The following is a 19,134-nucleotide window of genomic DNA, read 5'->3' on the forward strand; positions in this document are numbered from 1 at the left end:
CCTGTACTGACCTCGCCTTCTGGATGACAGCGGGGTGAACAGGCAATGGCTCGGGTGGTTGATGTCCTTGATGATCTTTATGGCCTTCCTGTAGCATCGGGTGGTGTAGGTGTCCTGGAGGGCAGGTAGTTTGCCCCCGGTGATGCGTTGTGCAGACCTCACTACCCTCTGGAGAGCCTTACGGTTGAGGGCGGTGCAGTTGCCATACCAGGCGGTGATACAGCCCGCCAGGATGCTCTCGATTGTGCATCTGTAGAAGTTTGTGTGCTTTTGGTGACAAGCCGAATTTCTTCAGCCTCCTGAGGTTGAAGAGGCGCTGCTGCGCCTTCCTCACGATGCTGTCTGTGTGAGTGGACCAATTCAGTTTGTCTGTGATGTGTATGCCGAGGAACTTAAAACTTGCTACCCTCTCCACTACTGTTCCATCGATGTGGATGGGGGTGTTCCCTCTGCTGTTTCCTGAAGTCCACAATCATCTCCTTAGTTTTGTTGACGTTGAGTGTGAGGTTATTTTCCTGACACCACACTCCGAGGGCCCTCACCTCCTCCCTGTAGGCCGTCTCGCCGTTGTTGGTAATCAAGCCTACCACTGTTGTGTCGTCCGCAAACTTGATTGAGTTGGAGGCGTGCGTGGCCAGTCGTGGGTGAACAGGGAGTACAGGAGAGGGCTCAGAACACACCCTTGTGGGGCCCGTGTTGAGGATCTGTGGAGATGTTGCCTACCCTCACCGCCCGTCAGGAAGTCCAGTACCCAGTTGCACAGGGCGGGGTCGAGAGCGTACTATGGAGTTGAATGCCGAGCTGTAGTCGATGAACAGCATTCTCACATAGGTATTCCTCTTGTCCAGATGAGTTAGGGCAGTGTCATCACAAAAACTTGCAGTACCTAGCCAACAGCTCGCATATATATATATATAGAGAAGTTTATGGATGCATAACTGTAGCACGAAACATGGTTATTGAGAAACTGGATGATTGCCTGACTAAGTTGGTGCTGCTAAATATCTATAATATTTATTGGTAGGACCACAAACACTGACACTGGTCTAGCAGCTGGAAGTTTATGGTTAAGGGAAGTCACAAGTGAGATTAAACTTTGACATAAGAATATTAACCAAAATAAGGACCTTATCAAAAGCACTTGAGATCAACATTTAGAAGTTGAGGTGGAAGGTCACCATGTTTTATTTTGTCTTAAAGGCACAGTACACTCCATGTGAAATCTGACAGCAAACAGAAAATTACTGTTCTGTAGCAAACAAAGTTGCAATAGAAGCGTGATCAGGCAACATTTTTTCTAACTTTAAAATCTCACTGACAAGAGTCACTGACTCATCACAAACAGGTAGAACATTTCAAACGTTGCTTGTGAGGGAGGTAGTTGCAGAAACAGTGGAATGGTTAAGTTGACTTCCTCAAGTCAGTTAAGATAACCAGGAGCCGCACCACCAGCTCCGGGGAATCGACCAGTCATGCCGTCGGGCATACCAGCACCTTGGTACAACACGGCGATGTTCCTTCTGGTGGTGCTCAGACTCTTCCTTCTCAGCAGTCTAAGAAACATAAACAGAATAACATGAGCAAAATATTAAATGGCCTTCAAATGAGAAATATTTAACTTCAGTCGCTCAGACATCCAAGGAAGGTATTGGGCCATCTTTGGTCTTTCAACCTCTGGTGGAAACTACGAATGGCAGGAATAAACTTCATCACAGCGAAACTACTGGGTTAGGGCTAGTAACTGTATGCCAAACTTACCCATGTCATTGGTGATAGTGATCTTGTCCTCCTTGCCAGTGTGCTTGTCAGCTGCAGACACCTTCATGATGTCGTTAGCGTCAATGTCAAAGGTGACCTCAATCTGAAGAACACGGTGAGGTGCAGGGGGGATTCCAGTCAGCGCCAACTTGCCCAACAGGTTGTTGTCCTTGGTCATGGCCCCCTCATACACCTGGAGGATACCGTCTATATTAGCTAAAACATACATGGTTTTCAAACGAGAAGTACACTAAAATAGTCGCTCAGACATCCAAGGAAGGTATTGGGCCATCTTTGGTCTTTCAACCTCTGGTGGAAACTACGAATGGCAGGAATAAACTTCATCACAGCGAGTGGCCCAAGACTGTACAAGGCATAAATGAATTCTTACCTAGTTCTTGTCAAGCCAGCCAATGACCTCGTATTTGTCCAGAATCTTGGTCTTGTCCTCATCAGTGATCTTGCCCTGTAGTTTCATGTTGAATGAGTAGGACTCCAGGGAGTTCTTGGAGGAAACCTTGTCACGCTGCACATCATCCTCACACTTGTACTTCTCAGCCTCCTGGACCAGGCGCTCAATGGACTTGCTCAGATGACCTGATGGCAAAATACAATCAAGTCAACCAACATGAAAATAACCACAGATTCAACTGTACATCATTGTAGACTCAAAAGTACTACCGTCGCTCAGACATCCAAGGAAGGTATTGGGCCATCTTTGGTCTTTCAACCTCTGGTGGAAACTACGAATGGCAGGAATAAACTTCATCACAGCGAAACTACTGGGTCAGGGCTAGTAACTGTATGCCATTTTCTAGTCTTACAATGCCATCACCACAACAAACTTACCCATGTCATTGGTGATAGTGATCTTGTCCTCCTTGCCAGTGTGCTTGTCAGCTGCAGACACCTTCATGATGTCGTTAGCGTCAATGGTGACCTCAATCTGAAGAACACCGTGAGGTGCAGGGGGGATTCCAGTCAGCGCCAACTTGCCCAACAGGTTGTCCTTGGTCATGGCCCTCTCACCCTCATACACCTGGAGGATACCGTCTATATTAGCTAAAACATACATGGTTTTCAAACGAGAAGTACATTAAAATAGTCGCTCAGACATCCAAGGAAGGTATTGGGCCATCTTTGGTCTTTCAACCTCTGGTGGAAACTACGAATGGCAGGAATAAACTTCATCACAGCGAGTGGCCCAAGACTGTACAAGGCATAAATGAATTCTTACCTAGTTCTTGTCAAGCCAGCCAATGACCTCGTATTTGTCCAGAATCTTGGTCTTGTCCTCATCAGTGATCTTGCCCTGTAGTTTCATGTTGAATGAGTAGGACTCCAGGGAGTTCTTGGAGGAAACCTTGTCACGCTGCACATCATCCTCACACTTGTACTTCTCAGCCTCCTGGACCAGGCGCTCAATGGACTTGCTCAGATGACCTGATGGCAAAATACAATCAAGTCAACCAACATGAAAATAACCACAGATTCAACTGTACATCATTGTAGACTCAAAAGTACTACCGTCGCTCAGACATCCAAGGAAGGTATTGGGCCATCTTTGGTCTTTCAACCTCTGGTGGAAACTACGAATGGCAGGAATAAACTTCATCACAGCGAAACTACTGGGTCAGGGCTAGTAACTGTATGCCATTTTCTAGTCTTACAATGCCATCACCACAACAAACTTACCCATGTCATTGGTGATAGTGATCTTGTCCTCCTTGCCAGTGTGCTTGTCAGCTGCAGACACCTTCATGATGTCGTTAGCGTCAATGGTGACCTCAATCTGAAGAACACCGTGAGGTGCAGGGGGGATTCCAGTCAGCGCCAACTTGCCCAACAGGTTGTCCTTGGTCATGGCCCTCTCACCCTCATACACCTGGAGGATACCGTCTATATTAGCTAAAACATACATGGTTTTCAAACGAGAAGTACATTAAAATAGTCGCTCAGACATCCAAGGAAGGTATTGGGCCATCTTTGGTCTTTCAACCTCTGGTGGAAACTACGAATGGCAGGAATAAACTTCATCACAGCGAATAATCCCTGCATTGCAGTCCTTCTCAACAGAATAAAGATCATAGCAAGCCATTTACCTTTACATTCAGGCCTGAGATGGTGCCAGCATCTTTGGATGCCTGGCACTGGGAGTCGTTGAATTAAGCAGGCACAACGACTGCATTGTTGACTGTCTAGGGAAAGAAAAAAACAATATACATTTTAATATTTCAATAACAGGGAATCAAGAAACTAGTCATTGCAAAACTAAAAACTACACCTTCCTTTTCAGATTTAAAATAAATACATCAATTTAGAGTCAACACATTTGAAATTATAACTTTTCCAGCGTAGGCTTCAGCAATCTCCATCTTGACCAGAACCACAGAGGAAATTTCTTCTGGGTAGGACTTAGCCTCTCCTTTGTATTCAACTTGGAGCTTGGGTCGAGTAGAATCATTGAAACGGCGTACCATACAGCTAACCAAATACAATTTACAATTAAAATATAGCAATTTAATGATAAATTATCAGAACTTAAAAACGTACCGAATACTGTGTTTGCGGGGTTCATGGTAACCCGATTATTGACGGCATCACCAATAAGTCTGAGTCTGAAGGAAACATAACTTGGAGTGTTCCTGTTGCCATGGTCGTTGGGAATGATTTCAACCATGCTGGAACACACCCAAGCAGGAGTAGGTGCTCCCGAGATCAATGCCAACTGCTGGTCTTTTAGACATGTTGCCTAAACACAGGAATAGGGATACGTTTAAGTCACCCAAAAACAAATTAAGCTTTCTATCAATAAAAAAGTGCTACATATTAGATTGCGCATAATTACACTTCTGTAAAGAAATCTCTCCATTAAAATGTGCGCCACACCACGTGGGTTGCAGTTTCATTGCCGCGTCACGTCGGAAACTAGTGCGAAACTAACGACTTAACCACCGCACTAGAACGTTCTAGCTACAACTAGCTAGGCCGACAACTACGAGGATGATCGCGCGCCTTTTCCTTTAATTAAAATGTGTACATACGTTGGAACCGTCAGTCGAATACATTTAGTTGGCTAGCCATGTTAGAGAAACAGTCAAAGTAAATTGGGATCCAATGGTGACAAACTAGTTATAGTGAGTTTATTAAATCAATGTGTCTACTAGCCTTCTTCAGACCGGATAACGATGCTAAATACCATGCTTATGGCGAACGAAAATAAATGCATTGATTACGTTAAGAATAAACTATCTTGTACTAACCAAATTCGTGACCGAGGGTGACGCTGATGTTGGTCGGAGTTAAACGGCAAAGCCTTCCTTCGCCTTGTGAGAGAATAGAGAAAGAAGGAAATGTGATTCTTTCACTTTTATATCGCCAGCAACGCAACCAATCATAGCTCTGGACTCCACTTTTCGTCCAAAACACCAATAAAAATACAGGACGGCCCATGCGTTCCCTCCCACTTCTGTGACAAAGACCAAGCGCTCTTGCCGCGGTCAAGACAACAGTAAACTCGATTTCCGAGTGTTCCGTAGCAATGGGGAACTCGGGAGGAAAAAACGAGCTCTGACTTGGATAATCATCCAACTCGGGAACTCGAGTCTCTTTCTAGAGCTCCGACTTTCCAAGCTGGACACCCAACATGCAAAAGCATTAAGAACAGTGATGCCAGTTTAGCAATTTTCAAACAGCACCTAGCAACAAATTTAGCAACTTTTTAACATTTATTTTTAACTTTTAGCAACTTTTGAGAAATGACTCAAATGCTAAAATGTACGCATTTTCCCTCGAAATTACACAAAAACGATTTTCTCTGTCACACGCTCAGTCCCAACACACGTACCTGGCTGCAAAAGTGCATTGTGAGTGACGTCAGCAGCAGGTGCTCAGCTCGTGCACAAGCAGCACCAGGCAGGCCGCAAATTGCAAATCATTGTTGGCTGATAGCAGCAGTAGTGCGGGTTCGACGAGCCAAACCCGGGAATATAGTTGGTCACGAATGTTTGATCTTGAACAGAATGTACAACATCAATCAACATGTCTCAATCAAAATTGTACAGAAAAGAGTGGGAGTCTGTACCTGAACAAATGTCAAATCATATTTTTTTCCAAGATGGCCAGTCAATTTGAGTAACGTTATTGTGTATTCTACATAATGACGCAGTTTTACGTTATCACGTAATAACATCACAACGTCATTTAGCAATTCTTGGCAAACAAAAATCTACCTGCCTCTAGCAATTTATACTGAAAATTAGTTGGCAACACTGATTAAGAAACGATTCCAGGTATTACATGGTTATGCCAGTGTCTGAACGCAGATGCGCATAATCCCGAGATTTCGGGGAACGCTTGCAAGACAGACCAAACCATGCCGGGGTTTGGGAAGTTAATGAGGGAAGTGAAAATGTCATTTTCTCGAAATCTAAAGACACAACGTAGATTCGAGCCAATGTCTTAAGTGAGTGTGTGTGTGAGAGATATCCTGTTATGAGGCCTAACATGTCTCCTGTTTTGACAGTGTTGTGGATGGTTTAAGTGAGTGTGTGTGTGTTTTACTATGAAAATACGTTGCTATGTGTTGTCTTAGTTATAGCAATGTAATAGCAGTAAGCTGGTCATTTGCATAAGAAATAGCACTTCATTACAGAGTAAAAATAACCTCATATCGAAGGGGTGCGCAAGATTACGTGTTTCTACACATGAGTTTAGCTAGTATTGTATGACTTCGCATTGCATGATTTATTTGAAGGAGCACTTTTAGTCTACCTTCATAATGTACTGCTTTGATTTGCCCAGTTTTGCATCAGCGTTTTTACAAATCATATTTCAGAAATTCAACCACACATTTGTTTGATCATCAAACCGGATAGCAAGTTCTGTCCAGTGACTTCCACAAAGCATATTTAATGTAAAGTAACACAGTTAGTTACATGACCTACAGCATGGTCAAGCAAGTGAAGGATTCCGACATTTTCGGACCAACTATTGATTTAGAACCACAGAGTTACCGCAAGACGCAAAGAAAACAGGAGTTGCCTTCACTTTCTCAGCACCATTTCAACTTAAACAACTTTAACATTTCTACATCATCAAATCACCTCTGCTTAATTAATATAATACAGTGACAACTAAAAGATGGCAGGGTGGCCTAGTGGTTAGAGCGTTGGACTAGTAACCGCAAGTTCAAATCCCCAAGCTGACAAGGTACCAATCTGTCGTTCTGCCCCTGAACAGGCAGTTAACCAGTCATTGAAAATTAGAATGTGTTCTTAACTGACTTGCCTAGTTAAATAAATGTTTAAAAAAATAATTTTAAAAATTGTCCAATCAATGTAAGCTAAATATGTGTCTGTGCAAGTAGAAAAACATGTAGACTCACCCTACCATCCTCCTGTTTCATGTTGATGAAATGTCTATCACTGTTTTACAGTACACAATTTTGTTGTCCTAGGCTACTTGGCTATAATGCTTGTAAGCTAGCCTAACTTCCATTCATGGGCAACGTTAGCTAGTTAACATTAGCCTTCTACATCTAGCTACATATTGAACTTCCATGGTCACAGCAATGTATGAATTAATGGTTGGATCAGAACTGCCATTACAAACATTGGCCAGTACAGAGAATTATGTAAAACCACAAGTCCAAATCCCTATCTCCATCCATGGCTAATTTAGGAAAGGGACCATTTTAGCTAGCTTGTTAGCTAGCCACTGAAGGACAACGAGATGCAACAATTCAAGTTTCTGTCAATGACCTATGTTCTCAATGGGATTTGATAGTGATGCTAAATTCAAGATAGCTTTCCTTTACACTTTTCTTTTGGTGCACCAGGACCATTCACAGTTGAGCTTGCTCAGTTTAATGCTGATTGTCTGATTTTGTATACTTTTTTGCCTTCAATGCTACAGTCGGGAACAATGTCATACTCGTTTGGACCAGACAGCATCAGATAGCTGGCCAACACAGAGAGAGAGGGGTGTTGTTTCACTCACTTGGATGCTTTCTCCTGTGAGATACATTTATGGAACCAGATAGCAGCCAAAACATTGATGGTACATATTGTTAGGATCGTAAGAAAAGCCATATTTTGAATACACACATGGATTTCAATAAACAAATGGATAAGACTGTTCTATTCTCTTTGATTTAGTTCCTATTGCAACTCAGACAAATGACAGAATGGATGACATAGTGACTGAATGACGAATTAAATGTTCAAATATGTTGGAATGAGGAGTTGCACGCATAGTGTATGCTCTGTACTTTATTTGGCTAGTAGGCAAATAGGCCTACATTAAGGTTTAATGAGTCTATGGCTGCGTGCCGCCAGAAGGACATCTGAGGCTGAGGGGTGCTTTTCCGAAGACACATGGTGCTGTGATGCTGCATGGAGATCACAAGCTCTTCAACAGGGCAGCAGTGTTGTGATGGAGGGAATAGCCTAAATGGGGACCTAAGACCACTGCAAGAGTTATTGTAAAGTGTGGGAATAAGTTGGCGCCAGACTTCGCCTGTTTTACCACTCACATGTTTATTTCAAAGTCCATATGTTCTTTACACGATTCATATAAAATCATGTCAAATTATATAAAATTCACACTTACCCATCCTACAGAATATGCATTGGCAAGATTGAGTGATTAAGTAAATGTCATAATATTCTATAAAAAAAATGTTTTGAGTGGCAAAGTATCCAGTGGTCATACATAATTCATAGATTCAAACATCATTATTATTCTGTTTCATTATTCCTGGTATATACACTACTGGTTATGATTACAGACAGAGCCCATAGAATAAGGTCTGCCTACAGCAGCCTCTCAATGGCAAGGCTATGCTCACTGAGTCTGTACATAGTCAAATCTCTCCTTAATTGAGTCAGTCAAGGTGGTTAGGTATTCTGCCACATGTGCTCTCTGTTTAGGGTCAAATAGCATTCCAGTTGACTCAGTTTTTTTGGTAAATTCTTTCTAATGTGTCAAGTAATTGTTAAGGGTTTCTGTCGAAAGAGAGGACCAAAATGCAGCGTGGTTATTATTAAACATCTTTAATAAAGATTATAACAAACAATACAAAACAAAACCAATAAACGTACCAGCCCAGCCCAGCCCAGCCCAGCCCAGCCCAGCCCAGCCCAGCCCCAGCCCAGCCCAGCCCAGCCCAGCCCAGCCCAGCCCAGCCCAGCCCAGCCCAGCCCAGCCCAGCCCAGCCCAGCCCAGCCCAGCCCAGCCCAGCCCAGCCCAGCCCAGCCCAGCCCAATCTTGTGCAAACATAGACAGGAACAATCACCCACAAAACACTCAAAGAATATGGCTGCTTAAATATGGTTCCCAATCAGAGACAACGATAAACACCTGCCTCTGATTGAGAACCACTCCAGGCAACCATAGACTTTTCTAGACAACTATACTACACCACAATCCCATAACCTACAAAAAAAACCTTGACAAAACACACCACATAAATAACCCATGTCACACCCTGGCCTGACCAAAATAATAAAGAAAACACAAAATACTAAGACCAGGGCGTGACAGTAATTATCTTTTTATTTTCTCGTGATTTGGTTGGGTCTAATTGTGTTGCTGTCCTGGGGCTCTGTGGGGTCTGTTTGTGAACAGAGCCCCAGGACCAGCTTGCTTTGGGGACTCTTCTCTAAATTAACCTCTCTGTAGGCGATGGCTTTGCTATGGAAGGTTCGGGAATCGCTTCCTTTTAGATGGTTGTAGAATTTAACTTATCTTTTCTGGGTTTTGATAATTAGCAGATATCGGCCTAATTCTGCTCAGCATGCATTATTTGGTGTTTTACGTTGTACACAGAGGATGCAGAGTCTCTATTTGGTGTTTGGCACATTTAGTGAATTCTTGGATGGTGAGCTGACCCCATACCTCACAACCATATTTCTGTCATGCCTCATTCACATGTCGCGTTCAGGTGCTCGTCGGAACTCTGACATTTTCAGCAAGCTACTGGTTGTAGGTATACACATTCAACCAGTTAACAAGTTGACGATTTCTGAGTTCCGACTAGCACATGAACACAGCAACATTAACCATAAGCAAAGATAATTATAATTAACCCAAGATAGTTAAACTGTATCATTTACAGTGGGAGCAAATTAAGCATAGTGGGCAGAACAAGCATGGAGGTGGGCAATGCCAAGCACAGCATGTATTTGCATATTTCCGTTAGGAAACACCTTCTCTGTCAAATGCACTTGTGCACAAACAATTAGACCTTGCACTCCTTCTAGACAACGCCATTTTATAAAACTTTGACAAAGCATCAAGTTTATAAAACAGAGTGCACTGTGTTCATAACAGATGTATAGTTTTGAGAACAGAAAACTGTATTGAGATCAGATGTTTCATCGATAAGAAAATTTGCAGTATGTCGGCCCAGTTTCACCTAGTTCCATCCTCTTTCCCAACTGGTGACGGGGCAAGAGAAAACCTTCTTCTTCTCCTTCTTCTTGGTGGACTACATCCCAAAATGTGTATTGCCGCCACCTATTGGATGGCGTAAAAAACGAGATACTTTAACGGAGAAAAAAATACTCATAATATTCTCAAAAACAAAGCAAAAGTCAATGTACTCCTTCACTTAGTCAAATGTACTCAGATCCCTACACAGGCTCTGGGGCTCTGTTGGTAATGATGTTTGTTTTGATGATAATTATTAGGTGGAGGTCGCTAGCTACAGTATAGCCAAGCTTTTAGCTAGTTAGCTGCACTGTAAGATAGCTTGACTTGCTAGAAAGTTATAGAAACAAGTTGAGGAAAAACAAAAAAAACATGTTTTATTATTGAAACCATATGTTTCTCCTGTCTTGAATGAAAAGGTCATATTTTACCATCTCCCAAAATAAATGCAATCCCCGACGAAAGACTAGGCACTTTTTCTACATTTTATTTTTTTAAATTCTCACTGTCATTTATATGTATTTTTATATTTGGTATTTTTAATTGCATAGCAATTCAAAATATACAGTGCATTCGGAAAGTATTCAGAACCCTTGACTTTTTCCACGTTGTTACATTACAGCCTTATTCTAAAATTGGTTAAATAAAAAAAATGTCCACATCAACCTACACACAATACCCCATAGTGACAAAGCAAAAACAGGTTTTTAGACATTTTTGCAAATGTATTACAAATAAAAAACTGAAATAACTTATTTACACAAGTATTAAGACCCTTTGCTATGAGACTCGAAATTGAGCTCAGGTGCTGTCACGCCCTGGCCTTAGTATTCTGTGTTTTCTTTATTATTGTGGTTAGGCCAGGGTGTGACATGGGTGATTATGTGTTTGTCTTGTCTAGGGGTTTTGTAGATTGATGGGGTTGTGTTCAGTGTAGTATTCTAGGTAAGTCTATGGTTGCCTAGAGTGGTTCTCAATCAGAGGCAGGTGTTTATCGTTGTCCCTGATTGGGAACCATATTTAGGCAGCCATATTCTTGGGGTGTTTCGTGGGTGATTGTTCCTGTCTCTGTGTTAGTTGTCATCAAATAGGCTCAGTCACTTTGGTTTTTCTTTTTTCATTGTTTTGGAAGAGAAGAGAAGAGAAGAGAAGAGAAGAGAAGAGAAGAGAAGAGAAGAGAAGAGAAGAGAAGAGAAGAGAAGAGAAGAGAAGAGAAGAGAAGAGAAGAGAAGAGAAGAGAACGAGCGCCATTCTGGTGCAAAATACATCAACACGGTCGGTCCCTGGGATTGGGCTGGCCAACACGATTCGGTTTGCTTGGAAGGAAAAGGAGTTGGAGCCTTTAGGACGGGAAAGTTTTGGAAGGATAATATTGATGGGGATTCTAAAGCTGACGGTGAAGGACATGTTTTGTTTCCAAGGCAACTCGTTGGAGGGAGCATACGACGTGGCACTATATACAGAGGAGAAACACGATGATATCCTGAGAAGGGCAAGAGCAGTGGGAGGTGAGAGGCCGATGAGCCACTATGAAATAACAAGCCTGGCGAAGAACAACTTTAGGGTTGTAACTGTCAACATTTACAACCCATACGTTAAGGACGAAGAGGTGAGGGCCTTTCTGGGGAGATACATGGATAACGTCTCCTCAGCAAGGCACCTCAAAGACTCCCTTGGGTTTTGGAATGGGAGGAGAGGCTTCCAGGCCCTCCTCAGGGAGGACCCAAAGGGACATGGTGGCTACCTCCATCCTCCTGCTATGTTCTCCCTAGGGGCTGACAGGTGGGACGTTGTTTTATGCACGTCAGCCCCCATTTTGCAGGCGCTGTATGGCCTACGGCCACATATTCGCTTCGTGCAGCACAAGAAAATGCAGATTTTGTGGATCTGAGGAACACGAGACGAGGGATTGTGACAAGCCCAAGGCGTGCCATGGGTGTGGCTCGTCAGCACACCTGTGGCGGGGGTGCCCAACCCGTCAGAGGTCATATGCGTCTGCGGCTGGGGGGGAGCAGGAGCGGGGGATGGGGGAAGAAGAGGAGGGGAAGGAAGCACGCCTCATGACCAGAGTACAGGTCCAGAGGGGAAGTCCGCAAGGAAGGAGGAGGAGCAAGAAGCGACGGCTGGAAGAGAGAAGGAAACAGAAGGCACGGGAGTAGGAGAACCAGGAAAAGCGGCAGAAGAAGGCAACCGCGTGGAGGAGCATGAGAGAGAAGAAAGCGAGGGAGGAGTGTTGGAGAAGGAGACTGTGGAAGAGCAAGTGGACTGGGGGGAAAGTGCCCTGGTGGAAGAGATGAGGGGTATGGTGGAGGAGCTGGCGGGGGTGGGTGGTGGTGGTATCTCTCCACTGCCGCCATCACCAAAGAAGAGAATGAAGAGGAGGGTGCGATTGGCCGACAGTGAGAGGGAGGGGATGGCCAAGAGTGATGGGGGTGGGAGAAACCTCTGGGTTGCTGCTGGTTTCCCCAGGCCCTCAATTTCTGTTGGGTGGGGACACACCTAACAAGACTCAGGACTGGGTACAGGAGGAGGTGGGGAGTTTTTTGTTTGGGGACTCAGCCTCCCTGATTTTTTTCCAAACCAGCTGCAGCACTGGGGAGGGGGAGGAGTGTGGGGGTAGACCCAAGGTGCAGGGCACCCCGGAGCCAAACACTATTCCTGCATCCTGGGTTGGTGAGATGGAGGAAGAGGGGGGGGATGTCGGGAGTACGGATGGTGTTCTCACCGGTAGATATGGAGCAGGGGAGCATCGGGTGAGTTTTTTTTGTTTTTTTCTGTCTGGGTTTAGAATTTGAGTGTATTACATGTTTTTATTTTATTCTTTCATGGGGTCTAATTTTACTTTTGTTAGTTTAAATGTAAGGGGTTTAAGGGATGTTGTTAAGAGGAGGGCGGTTTTTAGTTATTTGGAGGGTGTGGGGTTTGATTTTTGTTTTTTACAGGAGGTTCACCTGAGGGATGGAGGGGATGTTAGTAGGTTTAAGAGGGAGTGGGACAAGGGGGAGTCGGTTTGGGGTATTGGGGGGGTGCACTCATCGGGGGTAGGGATTTTGTGTGGGCACAGGGAGGTAAACGTGGAGGATTCTTTTGTGGTAATGCAGGGGAGGGTTATAGGGGTGGATGTCACGATAAGGGATTGTAAATTTAGATTAGTGGTGGTGTATGGGCCACAGGTGGTGGCAGACAGGAGGGAGATGGTGGACTGTCTGACGCCCCTGTGTGTCACAAATAGGAAATTAGTGATAGGGGGATTTTAATACAGATTTAGGAATAGGGGGATAGCAGTGCAGGCGCCATTACCGGGCTAATGGCTTGCCATGGTCTGGTTGATGGTGGTCTGCACACTACTCCGAAAATGGCCGGTCCTACATGGCGCAACTCCAGGGGGGTTGAGCGGAGGCTCGACTATATTTTTGTACCCAGGTCTTTGGGTAAGTTGTCAGGGCGGCTGTTGCCTGTTTTCTTTTCGGATCACGACGGGGTGCTCCTGCAGGTGGGGTAACCAGTCTGCCTCTTTGGTAGGGGGTACTGGAAGTTAGATCGGGATGTGCTGGAGGAGCAGGCTTTTGTTGACGGGTTTTATGGTTTCTTTTGGAGGCTTGAAGGCCTCCGTTCCATGTGCGAGGGGGTGTTAGAGTGGTGGGAATTAGTTAAGGTGAGGATTAGGGCTTTTATAATAGGGTATTGCAAGAGGAAAAAAGGAGAGGAGGGAGGTGGATCGTATCCAAAGGTTAATTGAACTCGAGTACGAGGCAGGCAACCTCGGCGGGTCGTTTGACTGGGAGAGATCCGCTACCCTAAAGGCGCAGCTCAGGGAGTTGCAGGAGCGGAAGGCTCAAGCTTTCCTGGAGCGTGTGCATAGTGGCTTTCTAGAACACAATGAGACTTGTTCCGCTATGTTCTTTAAGTCGGTTAGGGCCAGACAGAGTAGGAAGATAATGCATGGCGTTAAGGGAAGAAAATGGTAGTATAGTTAGAGAACCAGAGGATATGGTCAGGGTGACAACTGATCAATTCCAAGGTTTATTTAAGGAAAGGGAAATAGATGTAGAGCAGGGAAATGTGTTTTTAGAACACTTGTCCAGGTGGTTGCCGGAGGACATTAGAGAAGTGATGGAGGCCCAGATCTCACTAGAAGAGGTTGAGAGCGCTCTTAGGAGGATGGGAAAAGGGAAGGTGCCTGGGATGGATGGGCTGCCGGCTGAGTTTTATCTCAAGTTTTGGGGTATACTTGGACCGGTGGTCCTCGAAGTCTTGAAGGCCATCCTTGAGACGGGGGTCCCGGGGGGATCAAGGGCTGTTGGTGTGCTGTCACTTTTATATAAAAAGGGGGAAGTAACAGACCTTGGCAACTGGCGGCCGTTGACCATGCTGTGTGTAGATTACAAGCTACTTGCAAAGGTTTTAGCAGACCGGTTGCGCACAGCCCTTCCCTACGTCGTCCATGAGGATCAGACGTGCGGGGTAGAGGGCCGCTCTATTAGATGGAACCTACAGTTAATCAGGGACTCCATCGCTTGGGTTGAAGATAGAGGACTGCCTTTAATGGTAGCAGCGCTAGATCAGGCGAAAGCTTTTGATCGCATGAATAGATCCTTTTTATTCAGAGTGTTAGGTCGATTAGGATTTGGGGAGAAGTTCATAGGATGGATTCGTACATTATATGTCGGAGTGGGGTGCCGAGTTAGTGTAAATAGTCACTTGGGTGACGTTTTTGACCTCTCGTCTGGGGTCAGGCAGGGGTGCCCACTCTCGGCTCTCCTCTTCGTTCTGTACATGGAGCCTCTGGGGGCTGCCATTAGGGCAGACACAGGGGTGGAAGGCTTGTTGATCCCTGGAAGTGGTGGGCTGCGTGTTAAGATGACGCAGTACGCCGACGACACTTCCTTGCTGCTGTGCAAGGACTCGTGCCTGACAAGGTCCCTTGCCATCTTTGGGGATTTCACCCGAGTGTCGGGAGCGGTTCTGAACCATGCAAAGTCTTCCGTCAAGTTTTTCGGAAGATGGCGCGGTAGAACGGATGTGCCCGGGGGGTTATCTCTCTGTGAGGGGGCTCTGAGGATTCTCGGGGTCCATTTTGAGACCTCCAGCTCAGCGACGCTAAACTGGAACATGCGTATCGCAGTGGTACAGAGGAAGCTAGCAATGTGGAAGGCTAGGTATTTGTCTTTTATGGGCAAAGTCCTGGTCCTAAAGGTGGATGTGTTGCCGTCTCTTTTGTATTTGGCGTACATCTACCCATTGCCGGCTTGTCTGAGGAGGCCTCTAGTGAGGCTTGTGTTTCAGGACATGTGGAGTGGCAGGTGCGAGTGGGTCGCCAGGGCACGCATGCTCTGTCCCATCGGGGAGGGAGGTAGGGGGTACCACATTTCCCCCTCAAGCTGGACGCAATTTTTGTTTCTTTCTTGTTAACGGAGCTTGCTCATCCAGTGATACACCCGTCCGGTTACCTCCTGCGGGTGTTCTTCTCGTATCAGGCGAGAAGCGTAATGGTGTGGTCTAACATGGGTCCTCGGCCGGAACAGCTGCCGTGGCATTTTGGTCATGCGGCCAAGTGGCTGCGTGAGCACCCTGAGGTTGAAGTTGCCCGAGTAGGTTTAGATCACAGGCACCTGTACGAGGAGGTCAGAAAGGCAGGGAGTCCGGCGCCTGTAGTGGGCATCTCGGAAGTGGTCTGGGAGGGAGTGCAGGCATGGGGTCTGGACAACAGGCTCAAGGACCTGAATTGGTTGAGCCTCCATAAGTGCTTGCCGGCACGTTCCATCATGTACCGGTATAGTTTGGTGCAATCCCCCACCTGTCCAAGATCCTCTTGTGGCAGGGAGGAGACTGTGCGCCATGTCTTTTGGGACTGTGCCTTTGCCGGAGCAGTATGGGCTAGGGCACGGGTGTTGTTAGGTTTGGTAAGGGGGGATTTTGTATTGACGTGGGCCAGGTTAGAGAGAGGTGTAGGGAGAGCGAGAGTGACGGATAGGGACAGGTTTCTGCTCTGGCTTCTCATGAGTCTCTTTAAACGGGGGCTGTGGGAAGCCAGGCAGAACATGGTGAAGACAGGGAGAGATTGGGGGGTGGAAGGGATATTGAGGAGGGTGGAAGGAGATTTGAGGGGGAGGATGAAGATTTGAGGGGGAGGATGAAGAGGGAGGAGAGGAAGTGGGGGCAGCATGCTGCTCGGGAGAGGTGGAAGGGGGGTTTAGGGCTGGGTGTCATTTAGATTTGTAAGGGGATAGATTAGGGACGGGGAGATAGGGATAGGTAGTTTGTAGGGTGACGGGGAGGGAAGATGCTCCCCTGAGGTTTTGTTTGAGTATGTATGAAAATTATGAGTTGTAAAGAATGAATGGTATTGAAGGTAATAAATTATTTTTTATAAAAAAAATTAAAAAGTTAGGACTGTTTTGGTTTTGCCATGGTTTCTTATTTTGTATAGTGTTCACGGTTTCATCTTTCATTAAAGCTGTTTATAAATAACCACGCTGCATTTTGGTCCTCCTCTCCTTCCCAGGAAGAAAACCGTTACAGGTGCATCCTTTTTCCATTGATCATGAGATGTTTCAGATGACCACAACGGTTTGAGAAGACTGTGTTTGAAAACTGAGTTATAAAACTCTACACTACCATTAATTTTTCACATTGTGAATTTTACAAACATTCAAATTAATTATGTTGACTTACCTTGGCCTGAGTTTTGATAGCCGTGTAATTCTCAAGTTGAGAATGCCCCGTCAAGTAGAGACACGGAAGCCCAGCTAGCCTAGCTAGCCTGTAACCTAGCTAGCACGGCAGTCTCAAATGGACATCGCTATTGAATGTTTTCAATGCTGCAGAAGCTGTTTACTTTGCTTTATTCTGGGACAATGTGGACCGCCTGGACTTTCAATGTACATACACTACCTTTCAGAAGTTTGGGATCATTTAGAAATGTCCTTGTTTTTGAAATAACCTTTTTGTCCATTAAAATAACATCAAATTGATCAGAAATACAGTGTAGACATTGTTAATGTTGTAAATGACTATTGTAGCTGGAAACAGCTTAATTTAAAAAATGGAATATCTACATGTGTACAGAGTGCATTATCAGCATCCATCACTCCTGTGTTCCAATGTCACGCTGTTAGCTATTCCAAGTTTATCATTTTAAAAGGCTAATTGATCATTAGAAAAACCTTTTGCAATTAAGTTAGAGCAGCGTAAAACTGTTCTGAATAAAGAAGCAATAAAACTGGCCTTCTTTAGACTAGTTGAGTAGCTGGAGTATCAGCATTTGTGGGTTCAATTACAGGCTCAAAATGGCCAGAAACAAAGAACTTTCATCTGAAACTCGTCCATCTATTCTTGTTCTGAGAAATGAAGGCTATTCCATGTGAGAAAATGCAAAGAAACTGAAGATCTTGTACAACACTGTGTACTACTCCCCTCACAGAACAGCGCAAACAGGCTCTAACCAGAATAGAAAGAGGATTGGGATGCCCCGGTGGACAACTGAGCAAGAGTGCAAGTACATTAGTGTCTAGTTTGAGAAACAGATGCAAGTCCTCAATTTGCAGCTTCATTAAATCGTAACTTCAAAACACCAGTCTCAACGTCAGCAGTGAAGAGGAAACTCCGGGATGCTGGCCTTCTAGGTACAGCTGCAAAGAAAAAGCCATATCTCAGACTGGCAATAAAAATAAAATATTAAGATGGCCAAAAGAACACAGACACTGGACAGATGAAGGCCAGCATCCCGGAATTGCTTCTTCACTGTTGACGTTGAGACTGGTGTTTTGTGGGTACTATTTAATGAAGCTGCAAATTGAGGACTTGTGAGGTGTCTGCTTCTCAAGCGTTTGACATTATAGATCATAGTCTGCTGCTAGAAAAACATGTGTCATGGCTTTACACCTCCTGCTATATTGTGGATAAAGAGTTACTTGTCTAACAAGACAGAGGGTGTTTTTTAATGGAAGCTTCTCCAACATAATCCAGGTAGAATCAGGAATTCCCCAGGGTAGCTGTTTACGTTCCTTACCCTTTTCAATCTTTACTAACGACATTCCACTGGCTTTACTCAAAACGTGTCTATGTATGTGGAAATTGAGCAAGTTGAGGTGCCTAAACTTCTTGGAGTAACCCTGGATTGTAAACTGTCATATTCAAATATATTGATGCAACAGTAGCTAAGATTGGGGGAAGTCTGTCCACAATAAAGTGCTGCTCTGCCAACTTAACTATCAACAAGGCAGGTCCTACAGGCCCTAGTTTTGTTGCACCTAGACTACTGTTCAGTAGTGTGGTCAGGTGCCACAAAGAGGGACTTAGGAAAATTACAATTGGCTCAGAAAAGGGCAGCACGGCTGTCCCTTAAAAGTGCACAGAAAGCTCAAATTAATCATATGCATGTCAATCTCTCTTGGCTCAAAGTGGAAGAGAGATTGACTTCATCACTACTTGTTTTTGTAAGAAGTGTTAAGTTCAATGTACCGAGCTGTCTGTGTAAACTAGCACACAGCTTGGACATCCATATATGCCCCACAAGACATGCCACCAGAGGTCTCTTAACAATCCCCAAGTCCAGAATAGACTATTGGAGGTGCATAGTATTACATAGAACTCTATTCAACATCAGGTAACTGATGCAAGCAGTAGAATCAGATTGAAAATAAACAGGTAAAAATACAACTTTTGTCTCTTCACAGCAGGGACTGTGAAGAGGCTCACATAAAAGGTACAGACACATGCATACGCATACATTGTAATATTGTTGCATGGTGGTATTGTACATTTTGTATTGTAGTGGTGTAATAATGTTATGATGTACTATTTAATCTTTTGTTTTATATGTAATGTAAGTGCTAAAATGTGTTTGGAGTAGCTAAGAGTAGCTGCTGCCTTGTATCCATAATAAATACAAATACAACTTGATTGGAGTCCACCTGTGGTAAATTCAATTGACTGGACATG

General features: G+C 44.6%; 1 protein-coding gene and 6 non-coding genes across 11 annotated transcripts; all 7 read right to left on the reverse strand.

The window, feature by feature from the left end:
- Positions 1-1,153: 1,153 nt before the first annotated feature.
- Positions 1,154-5,139, reverse strand: LOC112228437 (heat shock cognate 70 kDa protein-like). Of its 5 annotated transcripts, XM_042309311.1 has the most exons (7): positions 5,022-5,139; positions 4,312-4,510; positions 3,861-3,956; positions 3,454-3,666; positions 2,996-3,201; positions 1,759-1,951; positions 1,154-1,553 (listed from the first exon to the last, which is right to left on the reverse strand). In XM_042309311.1, the coding sequence occupies exons 2-5, from the start codon at positions 4,436-4,438 to the stop codon at positions 2,996-2,998; spliced, it is 642 nt and encodes a 213-aa protein (XP_042165245.1). In that variant the 5' UTR covers positions 4,439-4,510; positions 5,022-5,139; the 3' UTR covers positions 1,154-1,553; positions 1,759-1,951. The 5 variants fall into 5 exon arrangements, with proteins under 5 accessions (XP_042165245.1, XP_042165241.1, XP_042165243.1 ...); XM_042309307.1 differs by lacking the exon at positions 4,312-4,510 and having other exon boundaries at positions 5,022-5,124; XM_042309309.1 differs by lacking the exons at positions 1,154-1,553; positions 1,759-1,951; positions 4,312-4,510 and adding exons at positions 2,362-2,501; positions 2,608-2,797 and having other exon boundaries at positions 5,022-5,124.
- LOC112229164 lies at positions 1,625-1,718 on the reverse strand. Its single transcript, XR_002950140.2, has one exon. It is a non-coding gene; the product is annotated as a small nucleolar RNA SNORD14 (small nucleolar RNA).
- LOC121841447 lies at positions 2,018-2,111 on the reverse strand. Its single transcript, XR_006080475.1, has one exon. It is a non-coding gene; the product is annotated as a small nucleolar RNA SNORD14 (small nucleolar RNA).
- LOC112229155 lies at positions 2,442-2,535 on the reverse strand. The gene has a single exon (XR_002950131.1). It is a non-coding gene; the product is annotated as a small nucleolar RNA SNORD14 (small nucleolar RNA).
- On the reverse strand, positions 2,864-2,957 carry LOC121841444. The gene has a single exon (XR_006080471.1). It is a non-coding gene; the product is annotated as a small nucleolar RNA SNORD14 (small nucleolar RNA).
- LOC121841445 lies at positions 3,288-3,381 on the reverse strand. Its single transcript, XR_006080472.1, has one exon. It is a non-coding gene; the product is annotated as a small nucleolar RNA SNORD14 (small nucleolar RNA).
- LOC112229143 lies at positions 3,710-3,803 on the reverse strand. The gene has a single exon (XR_002950121.1). It is a non-coding gene; the product is annotated as a small nucleolar RNA SNORD14 (small nucleolar RNA).
- Positions 5,140-19,134: the final 13,995 nt, after the last annotated feature.

The sequence above is a fragment of the Oncorhynchus tshawytscha genome, linkage group LG30, assembly GCF_018296145.1.
Source record: "Oncorhynchus tshawytscha isolate Ot180627B linkage group LG30, Otsh_v2.0, whole genome shotgun sequence".
NCBI lineage: Eukaryota > Metazoa > Chordata > Actinopteri > Salmoniformes > Salmonidae > Oncorhynchus > Oncorhynchus tshawytscha.

What these genes read in the sequence shown, in the direction of transcription:
- LOC112228437 (XM_042309311.1), bottom strand. Translation starts at nt 4,438, where the DNA reads ATGGTTGAAATCATTCCCAACGACCATGGCAACAGGAACACTCCAAGT. An exon ending in CCCCGCAAACACAGTATTCG is followed by an intron (nt 3,957 to 4,311) that starts GTACGTTTTTAA and finishes TTCTTTCCCTAG; the next exon opens with ACAGTCAACAATGCAGTCGT. An exon ending in TCTCAGGCCTGAATGTAAAG is followed by an intron (nt 3,667 to 3,860) that starts GTAAATGGCTTG and finishes TGTATGTTTTAG; the next exon opens with CTAATATAGACGGTATCCTC.